General features: G+C 36.1%; 1 protein-coding gene across 5 annotated transcripts in view; it reads right to left on the bottom strand.

Annotated features, from left to right (window-relative positions):
• Positions 1-15,220, bottom strand: part of LOC103997175 (uncharacterized) — a 75,769-nt gene that overhangs the window by 18,091 nt on the left and 42,458 nt on the right. For 4 of the 5 annotated variants that reach the window (XM_065082213.1, XM_065082216.1, XM_065082214.1 and 1 more), the window contains 9 exons: positions 6,154-6,486; positions 5,703-6,074; positions 5,291-5,609; positions 4,996-5,154; positions 4,727-4,890; positions 4,418-4,592; positions 4,049-4,324; positions 3,767-3,970; positions 477-531 (listed from right to left, as the gene is read on the bottom strand). In XM_065082213.1, coding sequence (XP_064938285.1) covers positions 477-531; positions 3,767-3,970; positions 4,049-4,324; positions 4,418-4,592; positions 4,727-4,890; positions 4,996-5,154; positions 5,291-5,609; positions 5,703-6,074; positions 6,154-6,486 — 2,057 coding nt within the window. The remainder of the gene's footprint in view (positions 1-476; positions 532-3,766; positions 3,971-4,048; positions 4,325-4,417; positions 4,593-4,726; positions 4,891-4,995; positions 5,155-5,290; positions 5,610-5,702; positions 6,075-6,153; positions 6,487-15,220) is intronic. The other variant, XM_009418336.3, reaches the window with a different exon arrangement.

Genomic DNA, 15,220 nt, shown 5'->3' with positions numbered 1-15,220 from the left:
AAGAAACAATGTTGATGATGCATTATAATTAGTTAAAAAAAGATACCAAGGAAAGCAGATATTCATATCCAACAACCTTTCTGCAGTAATCAGTTCTCACACCAAATAAAAGTATCACAAAGTTTCATTCATCGTCTTGACAGAATACCATATTGGTAATGGGATCTATATATATTATACGACTTTCACATCGGTCACGAGTAAACAACTGCAAGCATAAATATTGCAGATAAAAATGAACAATATCTATTTTCTTTTTCTTCAAGGCAAATAGCCGTAAGCCCATTCAAACTCTCATCATTAAGTAAATGGAGTAACAAAAGAACAAAAACGAGAAGATGTTAAAAGAAGGGGAATGGAGGCTTGTAAACAGTTTTACTATTTGCCATTCACTTAACAAAACAAACAGGTTTCCTGATTCCTAAATGCTCCAGATAAAAGTATACAGGACCAAGTTGGTGTCTACATATCAGTACCTTTCCCAGCTTTCGAAGCAAGATTTGTAACCTCAACTTCAAGATTAGCCATTCCCTGAACATAATGAAGAAATTGCTTATGCAACTCAGGTATGAAATCCTCATACTGGAGGTGAGTCTAAAAGTGAACTGAACAGTCAAAAGTTTTATGACAAGAATGGTAAATTCTAAGAGGATGGAAGTGGAACATTTGGTTTTATCATACAAAGTTTTTAAAAAATAATGGCATATGAAAAATACAAATTGGCAAGGCTCATCAAACAGCCAAAAACACAGATCTTATGGCACTTGTGTGCATATATTAGGGCTAAAGAATTTAAATTCTAGTCCTCGAAGTCACCAGGCCTTTAACTATGTGATCTAAAAGTGCATGCATATGTTATATTTAAAGCAGGACAAGCTCTACCAGCTTCATCTTAGTAGCAGTATGTAATCACATGCAAGGATTTTTCATGTGACCATGCAAAATGGATCTGGTGGCATGAAATGCTCATGTAACACCCAATGTTGCATGCCAATGCTCAAAACTTTTATATTGGTACTATATTTGTTTCATGCACACTAGCACCTTGCACCAAGACAACAAATCACTCATAATCACTTTCAAACCTGATGAGCCAAACTGAGCACAATACAAAATATTTATTTATATATAAATTGTTACTTTCTGACCATTAAGCAGACCCCCTGATCCATCTTCCTTCCAATCTTCCAGCCCCATGTCACCACGTACTCTTCTTCAAAATCGATCAAGTGGACTCATGAGAATAGGTTATTCCTCTTTCCCGTCACTTTTCTTTTTCAGTTACCCATTTTACTTTACGTATCAATTATACAACATATAAGTAAAAATGTCACCTGATTTCAAGCAAGGTAGTATGCCACAACTATAAAATAAGGATCCTCTTTTGAAAACAGAGAACAAGGAAACAGCAACACACAAGGCACAGGAATTTTTCCGTAAAATTCCTAGTACTCTAGCCCAAGGTATGCAATTTCGAATGGTACTACCCGGTACGGGCGGTATGTACCGGTCCGACAGGTTACCGATATGCGGACTGCCCGTTACCGAGCGAAACGCTTAAAAACACCCTGTATCGGACGATACGGGGTTATATCAGGGGCAACGGTCATGGCACAGCTCGGTAACAATCGAAATCGACCGTTACAGCTTAGTAACAGTTCTCCAACGGTCAAATTGACCGTTGGAGCCCTTTTTCATAAGTTTTTAAAACTTTCTCCCTTATTTCACTCCATTTCATTCTCATACTTTCTTAAACTATCTCAAACTCTTTTTTTCTCAAATTTGTGCTCTCCTAACCTCCATTACACCTAAATTAGGTATACCACTCGGTACGGTATTTCAATCCTTGCTCTAACCTGACATTACCAATATTGAGAAATCATTTTGAAGCAACTGCAGACTATCCTAAATGAGCAATACAGACCTATATATATATATATATATATATATATATATATATATATATATATATATATATATATATATATATATATATATATATATATATATATATATATATATATATACATACATATATATAGATACATACATATATATAAATACATACATACATATATATATATATATACATACATATATATATATATATATATGGGACCAAGGTTTTAAATATCGGTTTGATATCAAGTTGCAATTATTACCAACTGGTACAATATATTAGTATATAGAATTATACTAATATATCAGCAATATACCAACCGGTACAATTCTGTATCATAGAAAATAAAAAGTACCAATCGGCAAGGTTCACAATTTCGTGTACACATACTGTACCATAATGGTCTGCATCAATGTAACAAGAGTGTCAGTGCATACCAAGTTTTCAAAAAAAGAAAACCAAAAAGATGACTGCCTAGTACAGGGCCTGTACCGAACCATATAAGCCCTATACCAAGCCGACTGCAAGGTCTCGTCTAACATATGAACCAGGAAGCTGTAGGAACTGTAAATATCACCCGTATCATACCATATTGAGGTATTGCAAACCTTCTCAATCGGTTCTTTAAATCAGTTTCATTTAAAAGAAAAAAAGTGCATAGTGATGAAAACTCCATCTAATGAGAAATTGATGAAGTTTTTGATGACACTCAGAATCTTGAACAAAAGAGCAAGAATATAAAAGTACAGAACTATAAAAAGAAGTGTTGTTCTGATAAGATAGAAGGTCAACCATTTATAAATGAAGATGGTTTTTAAACCATAATATACCAATTGAAATATATCAATGTCCTAATGTATCAACTGTATCAGTATCAATACTTTTAAAGTTGCCTTTAAAGCAGTTACTTTGTAAAGTTGGTTCCATATATAGGCTACTACTTTGCTAAAGTTGGTTCCTTTATCACATGAGAAATCCTAGGGCCTTTAAAGTTGCTACTTCATAACTCAGGCAACCAAACTTGAGCTACAGAAACAACTACTGACTTCTATAGGGTTAGTATATCAGACATTGACCCATTGACACTCTCTAGATCTTGTATCAACAGAAGCCTCATCCGCTGATTTTCCTTTTTACACTGGTAACCTTCCCATAATCAAATCTGACATATATGAACAATACTAAAAAAAATCATATGATATGTTGAAAAGATTGGTATGTCGTTAAGTATGATTGGTACAATTAGTATGCCAATGGTATGTCAACAAGCATGGTTGGTACAAATAGTATGCCACCATATTAGGAACCATAGAAATCATAAACTTACACAGCTTGTAATAGTTAATAAGCTTGAAGTACAGCTAATGAATGTTTGGAATAATTTGCTTGACTCCTTGAATATAAGAGGACAATTGTAACAACACAACCGAAGTAACAAATTTAACTGCCATCAACATTGACGAAGATGCAAAACAGAATACATAAAAGTAAAAATCAAACACTCTGAAAATAAAGATAATCTATTAATTAAAAAAAAAGATTGATTTTAGATGGGTATCCTCAAAAGCAAGTTTTGCTCGCCTGAGTCGGTATGGTATGGACGGTACATGCCGATCCAACAGGTGAACAAGATAATGATCGCTCGAGTCCATGTCGGCACGCCCCGGCATACCATGTGTTGGTATGCTAGTACGGAGCAGTTCGTACCATACCATTGGCCGATCGGCACGAGAAGTCAAACCTTGCTCAAAAGTCAAAATTGTTTCTGTTCTAAGCTACAAGACAGTTTTGAATGACAATTCCCCCAAGTGCATATCATTTGCAAATGGCCAGCTAAATGCAAGTTGGAAGCTAAACAAAACTTGCCTTCTCTGGAACTTCAAATATAAAAAGTTCATTCCACTTGGCAGATCCCTCAGCTAAGCCATTTCCCGAAATCAATGGGCTTACACATCTTGTCCTTGCACTCTGTGGAAAAAGCTTATACTGTTCCGATACCTTACCCTCAATCAACAATCGTAACGCACAAAAGTATTCATGGCTATTGCCATCATCCACAATAATAAGCCCCTGCAAATGATTAGAAAAGATTAATATCCAAAACCATGGATTTTGAGTCAACTCTTATTATAAATAAAGTAGTATGACCTTAGAATCAAGAATTTGTATGGCAACATAGTAGCGTAATTCTCTGGATTTGGTTACTACATTTAGCTTATCTAAAAACCTTGGAGGTGGCAAGGACATTGACACTTCCTTGTCATGCTGTAAGAACTTGGTAATCTCTGAGTTTGAGTTTTGCTCAAAAACTCTCAGATAAACATCACATCCAAGTTGGTTTTCAAGAATCACTTTCTGAACATCATCATCATCCAACGCAGAGGAGATTAACTCATCATATTGAGCAAAATTTTCATCATCTTCCTAGAACAAAAAATATAACAGTATTAATTCAAATATACAAAAACATATTAGATTTCCATATGCAGTCAAATTTAAGGCACATAGGACCTCGACCTTTTTTGATGATTTGTGCTCCACATCATTTTGCCTACCCCATGACACAATAGTTTCTGTCAGGGTTTCGAGATTTGCAGCACTAACATTAAGATTTAGAGAAGTTGTTGCAGAAAATCGAATCTGCTTGCCAACCTTTGATTGAGAGTTTTTGCTTGTATAATATGTTTCCAACCTAAAGAGCATGTAAATGGACCAAAATGAGAAGTTTGACACCTCAATTATTTGACTTGAACAATGACCAGGCAAGCCTTGGAATTTAACAAAAGTATGTAGAATAAAAGACCAAAAAGCAATAGGATATAGTACTTCAATATTGCATCAAATGGTTCAATTAGAGGTTCCCATGCTTCTATTTGCCTATTGAATGTGGATGCAGCAATTGAACAAATCAGTACAGCATTCATTGCCTCGAGACGCCCATGCGTAGCAAGATTCATGTTGGTCACTGTCGCATCAACAAGTGGCGTCATCTGAAGAGAACCAACAGGGTGTGATAAGCATTGCTATCATGGATAGGGTGAGGCATTCTTCTTTCTCATCTAACACACTAGAGCTGTATTAACAAGGCTACTCACTGTTCCACAAAAGTTGTCCGAAACACTAACTGAAAGAAGTCCCAACTTCAACTCAGCAGCAACATTTTCACGAGCTTTAGGTTTGACATAATCACTAATTTTGTATGCCAAGCGGGATGATGGTGTTTTGAGATCAGAACGTGCAAGAAAAGTGCAGGCCTGTTACAAAGGAGGTACAAACAAGGGGAGAAAATTAGAAGGGATCTGAATAAGGAACAAGAGTGAAAAATAAGAACCTATCACATTGACAGCAATACTACATAAAATAAATGCCTAAGGAAATAACATCAAGGACCTGATTTTCAACTTTCCAGATACTCCAGCAGTTTGAGCCCTTCGAAGTGGATGACCTAGAAATGGGTTCAACAGCAACATTTGCTTGGCTAACAAGGTCCAATCTGGGACAGCAGACAAGATCCTTCTTTGGCGATTCATCAGTTGTTGTCACTATGCATCCAAATGAAGCATAACCAGGAGGAGGAGTTGGATACCAGAAAAATGCTTCATCAAGTCCTTTTCCAATAACATGTGCAACTTTAGTGAATTGCACAGGCCTTGCAGATATTGCTGGATAATCACACTTGAAAACTAACCCCAACGCTGGTGGTTCTAAACTGATAAAGGAAATAAGCAACTTGTCAATTATCATACCAGAAAAATACATGTGTATGTACTAGGAAAGAAAGTCAATAAAGTCAATGTCCAACCCTTCTGTCACACAATCACCAAGTGCACTGAAACCTGGACGTCTTACTGGCCGCCATATTGAAATTGGCCTTCTTGTATCACATCCTTTATCCCACCAAATTCTTTCAAAGTGTGGAGTAGATAAACAATAAGCAGCAGCTCCAGATAAAGATCTCAAAATATCCCATCCAGAAGAACTATTACTGCTACCACCTTGTTCATAGTGTAGCTTGTTTTCTGTTGTTTCCTTTGAGCTGATATCATCAGGATTCCGCAGAAGAATCTGGTGCAAATTGAAACTTTCTACCTGAGGAGGACTGTCCACTGAATTATGTGCATAAAATGAACCAACAACATTATCAACACGCCAGATGCTAAATCCAGAAGGAACCCTAAGAACATGCCAAAGACAAGTTAGTACATCACCTTGCCATACATGTAAAACATATTATAGGGAAATGAACATGGTACCCAGAATTTGGCGGAATAAAGCACATGCAGCCAGAAAAGTTGGTAGATGTCAAAAGATCAGCACGAAGGCAGTGTACAATGTGGTTTGGAGGAGGCTGGCTCCCAGGATGTGCTACACATCCTAATGCTGAATAGCCTGGAGGTGGAATTGGCATCCAGATTGAGCAGTCAGAATCATTATTCAGCTTGGTTACATCTCCCAATGCCAGAATATTAGAGATCAAGCCAATGAACTTGAAGCCAAGTGGTTTCCGGACCCGACCGTAGGTATTGCTCACTGCAAGTACAACTTGCGACGGAGGAATGGACCTGTGGATGCATTGCAAAGCATAGCTGTTCACAAGATTTAAGGGCAGAAATTTCCTCTGATCATAATAATTATACAGGCAACTGTCCAAAAAATTTGCACCACCACCATAGGGCCAAAAGATAACATAGGTAAGCAGAAAAGGAAATCAAGAAATGATAGTCATATAGCTCAACCGTGGAGTCAAATTTTTGACATGTAATACAAACAGAACCTCTAGCACAATGTAATTAGCAACAATTTCTGACCTGGAAGTACCAAATCTGGTCTTGGTTAAGGGTGTTTCAGTCATGAGATGCTGTACTAGCAGTTGTATGCAAGTTCATGCATGCGTACAGTATGCCAATATGCCTTTTGTAGTTTTGCATAATATCACAAAACTAAATCCTTGTTACAGAAGTAGTCAACAAAGAAAAAGGCTGTTCTGCCTTTAGTCCTCTTTTAATTTCCTCCCTTTCTTTTATTGAACTTTAATAATAACCATAGACATGTATAAAGAAAAATGACAACAATATTCCTGACTATATAGTTTTTCATTGAATCACATGCAGTCAATATTAATACACGGAAGAAGTAGCACCTGTGACTTCAGTTATCTAGACATACTCTATGACTTTCAGCAAATAGAAGGTTAAATATCAACGGGATATGAGAATTTGAATGGATTGAGGCATAAAGGGGTCTACTATTCCCTAAGCCTAGATGGCTACATCACCACCTTTTTAAGAGAGAAAATGAACTAACAAAGCAACTCGTTCATATTGCTCCATTATTTTCTTTTTCAGCATGTATTGACGCTGCAAGTTACAAGAGAAAATGACAACTAATAGAGCATGTTATTCAGACCATTAAACAAGGTTAAAAAGAAAAAAAAAAGGCTAAATGACTGCCATATACCATACAACTTAGGTTGATGCTCATGTGAAACAGTAATTCGGCAATCACATCCATAATTTTCAATAACAGACCGAGCTTCTGCACTGCTTGGACTGGAACGTGCTACTGAAACATGCTCTGTGATATGTATGGCCAATAACTTTGGTTACAAGGCAAAGAACGATGAGACACTGGCCCATAACATCTAATAGCTATTTCTGGTTGACATATATCATGAACATAGCAGTGAAGGTAAAATTGCCTGAAAACCTATGAAGGCCACATAAAATTCTAATAACAGAACATTTTCTGATCTGTGAGGCCCGAAGTATGTTTATTGATGCAGAATAAAATCAAGGAGCACAATTTCTTGACTACCAGCAGGAATTTGAACACCAGAAATATATTTCAAGAATGAACAAACATCTCAATTCACATCTTGTCTACATAAAGACAAAGACAAAGAGCAAAATTATGCACCATGAAACGATGTTTAGCCAAACGAAACTGACAAAGTATCACAAGTTCACAACTACATTTTTTTGTAAGCTAGGACTCGTTATCCAATACATACACCAAGTAAAATACTTCCTTCCTTTCTTGTTTCTTCCTTTCTGCGTTGGTATCCGTAAGCGGGTTTGGCTGAAACATACTTTGTTATATTTATGGCCAATAACTCTGGTTATAAAAAAGAATTATAAGATACTAGCCCACAGCAAGATATAATATTGAATTTACTGCTGATTGCTATTTCTGGTTGTTATATATCATGTGCAGACAGAAGTGGAGGAAAGACCGTGTGAAAACCTATGAACACTGCATACAACTCAACTGACAGAACATTTTATGATCCTTGAGGCAAGAAATTTGCTTACTGATACATGCTGTATGGGCATGATTGATTGGAAGTTCAATCAGAATAAAAAACGAGCACCATTTCTCGACTATCATAGGAATTAGAACATCAAAAATTTAATTCAAGAAAGAGCAAACAGTTCAATTTACATTTTTACTTGCTACATAAGATAAAGATGCAAAATTTTGCACCATGAAACGATGCTTGGCCAAATAAAACCTGCAAACTATCACAAGTTCACAACAGCAATTTTTTTTCGCTGGCAGGACAGATATCCAATATATATGCCAAGTATAACTAGTTCTTTCCTTTTAATAAAAGGTAATTCATAAATAATGCCTAGTCAAGTAGGAAAAATGTTTCATTTCACTTTTTAGCAAGGTTCTTAATTTTGTATCGTACCAACGTATCAAGCTTTGCTCTGCTCGGTACGGTACAGGTGTACCAAGTGGTATGCTAGAGTGTATTGCTCGATATATATACATATATATATATATATATATATATAATCAAAATAAAAAATAGTATTAATTTTTTTAAAAAAGGAGGCATACGCTACCTTCGGCAACATCACCTCCTCTTCTCCTCATCGCATCAGAAGAGGAGAAGAACACCATCTTCTCCTCATCTACGTGTTCGGTGAAGACGTCGAAGGCTGCAGACATCTCCGGCCTTCGGCGAAGAATGCGACGAAGAAGTTGAGCCACCGCCTCTCAGTTACCTCCTAGATCGGGATCGTCGGGGGAGGGTGGCGTCAGATCAGGAAGCATCGAGGTTCTCATGATTCTCCCACTTCTTCTCCCTCTTCTTCGAGCGCCTTCTCTCTCTTCTCCCTCGATGCTTCTTCTTTCCTCGTCGTAGCCAGACTGATATCGCTCGATAACAGGCAATGACGGTCGAAATCGACCGTTACCAACCTGTTTCGGGCAGTGACGATCGAACAATCGATCGTACTGCCCGATACAGCCATGTATTGTTCGATACGGGGCTAGATCAATGGTATCATCTGATAGCAGGCAGCCCGCGTACCGCTCTGCTGACGAACCAGTATGTACCACCCGATACGAGCGGTATCATTCGAAATTAAAATTTGTGCTTTTTATAATGGTCTTTCTAGGAATAAGAGCACTCAAAAAGTTTGGCAAAACCACACTTAAACTCATTGCAATCTATTTTATAAATGAACTAGATCTTTTTATCAGGGTTTGTCGTGCCGACCTGTACCGCCCGATAGAGGTAGTACGTACCGGTTCGATACGATACGATACGCGAACAACCCTCTACTAGTGCCGACCTGTATGACTTAATGTCTGATATATTATTTGACATGTTTTCTATGGTAGAATAATATTAATTAAAGAGTAATTACAATCTTTAATGTTGTGATTAGTATGTTTAATATTAAAATTTTCAAAATTAAACACTTCAAATTTTTATATTTCATGCATATTAAGATGATTTATATGTTTGTGATGGTATAATAAGTTTAATTAGGTGTTATTTAAGTTTTTTAATGTTGTGATTAGTTATTTTAACAATAATTCAATGGAAATTTAATCAATAGTGGCTCAATTCAATGCCTTTAATATCTATTAGGGTATTTGACATGTTTATAATGATGAAAGATGACTAATTCGGGATTAATTAACTATTTAATACTGTGATTAGTATATTTAATTATGATGATAGAAATTTGACCTATATTGGGTCAATCAAATGTCTTTAATGTCTATTAGAGTGTTTAATATGTTTATAGTTATGAAAGAGAAATAATTAATGAGTAATTAATTATGTTAATGGTGTGATTAGTATATCTAATGATGATTTTATCGTAATTAGACCTATATTGGATCAAAATTCCGTATTTAATGCTTCTTAGGGTGTTTAATATTTTTATAGTGGTAAACTAAAATTAATTAGAGTTTAATTAAATTTTTTATTACTATAATTAGTATATTTAATGATAAATTTAATGACATTGAGTCAATTCTATGAATTTAATGCACCTTGTAAGGGTTCATTACGACATTACGTATAATCACACCTTATTATTTTAAATTAAGGGTAATCGCAACTTGCATATTTGATTTAATTTTGGTATGAAATGACACCAAAGGAACAGACACATGATAACGTTGGGATCATGCCCGAAAGATAGATAGGAACCGTCATCATTGGCAATTCATTTATTGTGACTACATCGACAAGGCTAAACGAATCACCCGGTCGGCCAACATGAGACAACCAACTACCCCTCAGTTATACCGAATTGGTAGCATGGGGCAGGATGGAATCTGTGGTTATATAAGAGGACTTAGCATGACGTCCGCACCATATATTATTGATATTGATCTGCAAGATTATCCTCCACAAACAGCGAAATAGACAGATTAATGATGTATATACAGAATAAAAGAAGTGAGATATTGGGAAGGCATTTGCAAAATGATTCAACTTCTACAGGATTCTAGTAAACACAACCCAATGTCCATATTATGAGAGCATGATCTCCTCTATTCAAAAGTCTAGCATGAGGATCCTACCTCCAACACCGAAGGAAATCCACGACATATATTTAGATGAGAAAGTGGCAGACCTGAAGGATTGGATCAAATCATTCAAGAGGCAGTGGGACAAATATAAGGTGAATGCGTGACAGTTGGACAGGATCTACAAGAATGAGTATCATCAATTTTCTTATTTATTGCAATAGACGAATGGTTTTTCATAAGTCAGGTAATGCTTCCGACAAGATTCAAGATGCAAACTATATTGAAAACCTAACGAACACCGTAGTAGAGGAGATCGGAACACAGTATGTTATCTAGATAGTTATCGGCAATGAAGCCAATTTTGAAGAAGACTGGTTTACAATTAATAGAAAAAAGAAAAACATTGTTTTAAACTCCATGTGCAGCTTAGTGCATGGATCTAATGCTGAAGGATAATGGTGAGCTATCATCAGTCAGCAAGTGTGTAGCTCGAGCATAGTCGATCACGAAGTTTATATATATCATCAATGGGTCCACTCTTAAATGCAAAGGTATATAAATGGTGAGATACTCAGACCTAGAGTCACTCGATTTGTGACAAATTTTATTGCCTTAAGGTATACACAACAAAAGAGGCAGAGCCTCAAGGCAATGGTGACCTCACATGAATGGTCCGATTCCAAGTATTCAAGATCGAGCGATGGAAAAAAAATGAAAAAGACTATTCTTTGTTCTAGATTTTAGGATATTAGGATTCTTTGTTCTAGACTATTCTTTGTTCTAGATTTCTATTGTCCTTCGTAAGGTTCATATGGATAAGCGTCCACAATTGATATATCTTAGACGTGTTGATTACAGTAAGAAAGAAGGTCATTCAAAGATGGTTTTAAGGTCGACCAATACTTACAGATCATTAATCGCGGGACTGAAGTTCATATGGACCAAGATATCTATAATGCAGATAAATCCATATTCAATGTAATTTAATTCATAATTTTTATTATTTAAAAAATTATTACTAACAAAATTATGTCTTGCAAAGTATTATCTAAAGACGACCATTCGATTGTAGCGTATTACATCTAGGAACACGATCAGATTTATTGGCACCAAGAAATGTTAGATATCGACTCTAGTCAAACACTACCGATACAACCGATGCTATTATAGAGGGTCGATTATTTCGAAAAACAATTGGCTCATTCTCCATCGTTGTAATTGTATCGTGAAGTTACAATATGGATCCTAGTTTAAAAAAATTTCACATATTGATTATAAATTATATTTGATATTAATTATTTGTTATGCTAATAAAATCTTATTTATATATTTTTGCAGTCGCATGGTGACTACAACTTGGAGGAGATGCACTAGATTTAAGAAAAGTTGTCATCTATGTACTTTCGCAAACAACATCTACCGATTGCGAACGTAATTGATCAACGTTGGCATCGATTCACACAAAGGTCCGCAATGGACTATCGTATAGAAGGTTGGAGAAACTAGCATATGTCCAATATAACATACGACTAAGGTTGCAGTTTGCCGAGCTGGACAAGGAGCCAGAGGAAACAAAGATTAATCTCATCGCCCAGCAATTCTACAAAGAAAGATTCACAGTCGATGTTAGAGTGGGTCTAAACAGCAACGAACCAAAAGAATCCTCTACTTGATAAGGCGAGAGATCCTCAATGTCCTTTGCGTTTTATCACTAAGGCAATAGAAGAAAAGAAAACATATCCCCAGCAGAAAGATCCCCCTTGGTCAAAATGTAATAGAAGGAGCCGGATAACATCGAGTTAAATTGCTCTAGGAATCAGAGACACCCAACCGTCATAGTCATCCGCCCAGCATATAAAGGAAAAAACAAAGAGGAAGGCAGTAGCATCAATTGCACCGTTGGAAAGAATCAAGTTAGGCGATGAGACACCTTTGCAATCGCATTCAACAACTACTCGGTCTAGAGCCACAGCAATGATGTGGACAGGAGTGCCTCGACTAATAATGACAGCAACGCCGGGGAGTCAATGGTCATATATATATAATTTGAGGGTGGTGCATGAACCAAGGAACAATATTTTACACGTCACCCAAGATTTGGAATATGAAACTCGACAAGGTACTAGTCAAGTTTATGCACAAAAGGGGAAGGGAAAGGCAATGGACGATTTTGAGTAGATGCGACAAAGCCTACATGACGTAGCTATAGAGCGAAGCTCATTGTATTCACAGTCATCGCATTATGGAGAATCTTATGACCAACAGCAGCACGGTGATCGTTGGTCATACTTCTGCGAGCAACAGTACGATGATCGATCTTATAATACGAAGAAATAAATTAGTAATGAAAGTAAAAGTTCTAAAGTTCTCTATGCTCCACACCAATACATGCAACATTCGTCCTTGCCTTAGAAGCCGCCTCAAACACATGGTTCACGACAATCAGACTACTACCATCACCACATTGATGCACCAATGGCATACATTATATCAGTACATTATATTATGTGATCAATTTCAGAATTAGGTCCGGCAAACAAATCATATTGATATACAAATACATAGGATCAAGGACCCTGAATCACCGCCCATGGAGTCTCATCATTCTTTTTGGTGGTAGAACCAAGTATATCCATCGATTAATTACTTAATTCATTTGAATCTTAAAATTTAAATTATTTAAAAACTAATCTAACAATTCAAATCATTTCTTTGTAGATAATTTAATATAACGAAAGGATGATCTGGAACGTATCACAAAGCTACTCCTCAAAGCCCGAAAAAGATGTATCATTATTTTTTCCTAATTTACATTAATTTTGCTAAAATTATACTAAATTTATATTTATTTCTAACTTAAAAACCTTAATCTAACTTTTTTCTATTTTCTAGGTATTTTTGGAGCTATTTTTGATGATTTTGGGTGTACAATCGGTATGCCCCTGCATACCATTAGTATGTCTCAGTACGTATCGTATCGACGCTTGGTACGTACACCGGTACGGACCGAAATTGCAAATCTTCTTACAGTCTAACCTAAAACAATTGTGTTACAGAATCTTAAGGAATTTTGTTAAATTGTTTTGGGCTTTAAAACAAACATAAATGAGCCATCAATGGCACAATAGCTAGCTAAAACCCATTGTAAAGGTGCTACTCTGTAGTCTGTGCTATTCTGTACAATGTTGGTCAGCAAGCTATTGTGAAAGCAGAAACAGACCAAAAATTATCCTAACCATATGTTGCTACCATTAGCATGGACTAGCATAGTGCATTTTATTTTATTACCTTCCTGGAGACAGTTTGTTTCCGTTCTGATCAACAGGCAATCCTAGTTTTCATCTATAAAATTCTATATCGCTCCTAGATTGCAATTAACACAAACAATAATATCGACCGAATATGTAACCTTGTCAACCTAAGAGTGGACATAATGTTACAAATGGCAAGCACATAACTCTACTTGGAAACTTGGACAGATCAATAGAGTTAAGGATCGAAAATCAATGACATTAGAAACAGCCATATATATTCTCTCGAAATGTATGATAGTTTGTAGATGTCAGTGACCCTATTACTTCAGGAGTTACACTTTGGCATTTGATCAAGACATTTAAGTTATTCAAGCCAAGGTTTCAAATTTGACCAGTATCAATACCAGTCATTGGCTGGATCCGTATGCTAATGGCACCAAACCGTCCCATCTATCGGGGTCAACTAGACAAGTGTGTTAGTCCCAGACTTCATACACCTTTCAGAAACCCTAACATTTTTGTTTTTTTAATATTCAATAATGAAAAACAAGGCTTCAAGCCTTCAACACATTGATCTGATACTAACTCTGACACTTTATTGGCTGATAGGATACCTGTATATTCGATGGTAGACCCTCATGTACCACCCAATTCAAATGAGAAAAAAAAAAAAGAATACCAACCAGATTATATGATCTACTACCAATCCTTTGTCAGATCAATATATACCGACTAATATGTACTAGTTCGACCAAAATATAAAATCACATACCTTATAATTACAAATCCAAAGTTCATGCATATGTCAAAAGTCATGCTATACTAATACATGTAATGGAAATCTCAAGACAAAATGAGAAAAGGTAATAGTTATCCTGACCACTTCAACTATAATAACAACAACAAAGCCGTAAGTCCCAACTATTAGGGGTTGACTACATGGATCTTTTGCCATCATTGAGATCCTAACCATTTCATGATTCCTTTGACAATTAGGATTTACATTCTAGATATATCGATATAATAACAAAGGATTGATGTGTCAAGTAGGCTAATCATGCCAATATAATAATAGTATAGTTAAAAACCATATGTGTTTGTACATAGGTCTATAAACTGTTGGACATAGATCAAACAAAGGCTCATCGTAACACGACATACCACTCGGTACAGGCAGTTCATATCGATCCAATAGGGGATTGGAATGAGTAGTACATCATTATGCCCCCATGTACTATGTGTTGGTATACTCGATAGTCAATACATTTCGGTACATACCGTA

This window comes from Musa acuminata, chromosome BXJ1-9, assembly GCF_036884655.1.
Source record: "Musa acuminata AAA Group cultivar baxijiao chromosome BXJ1-9, Cavendish_Baxijiao_AAA, whole genome shotgun sequence".
Classification (NCBI taxonomy): Eukaryota; Viridiplantae; Streptophyta; class Magnoliopsida; order Zingiberales; family Musaceae; genus Musa; species Musa acuminata.
This window is presented reverse-complemented; position numbering and strand designations above follow the sequence as displayed.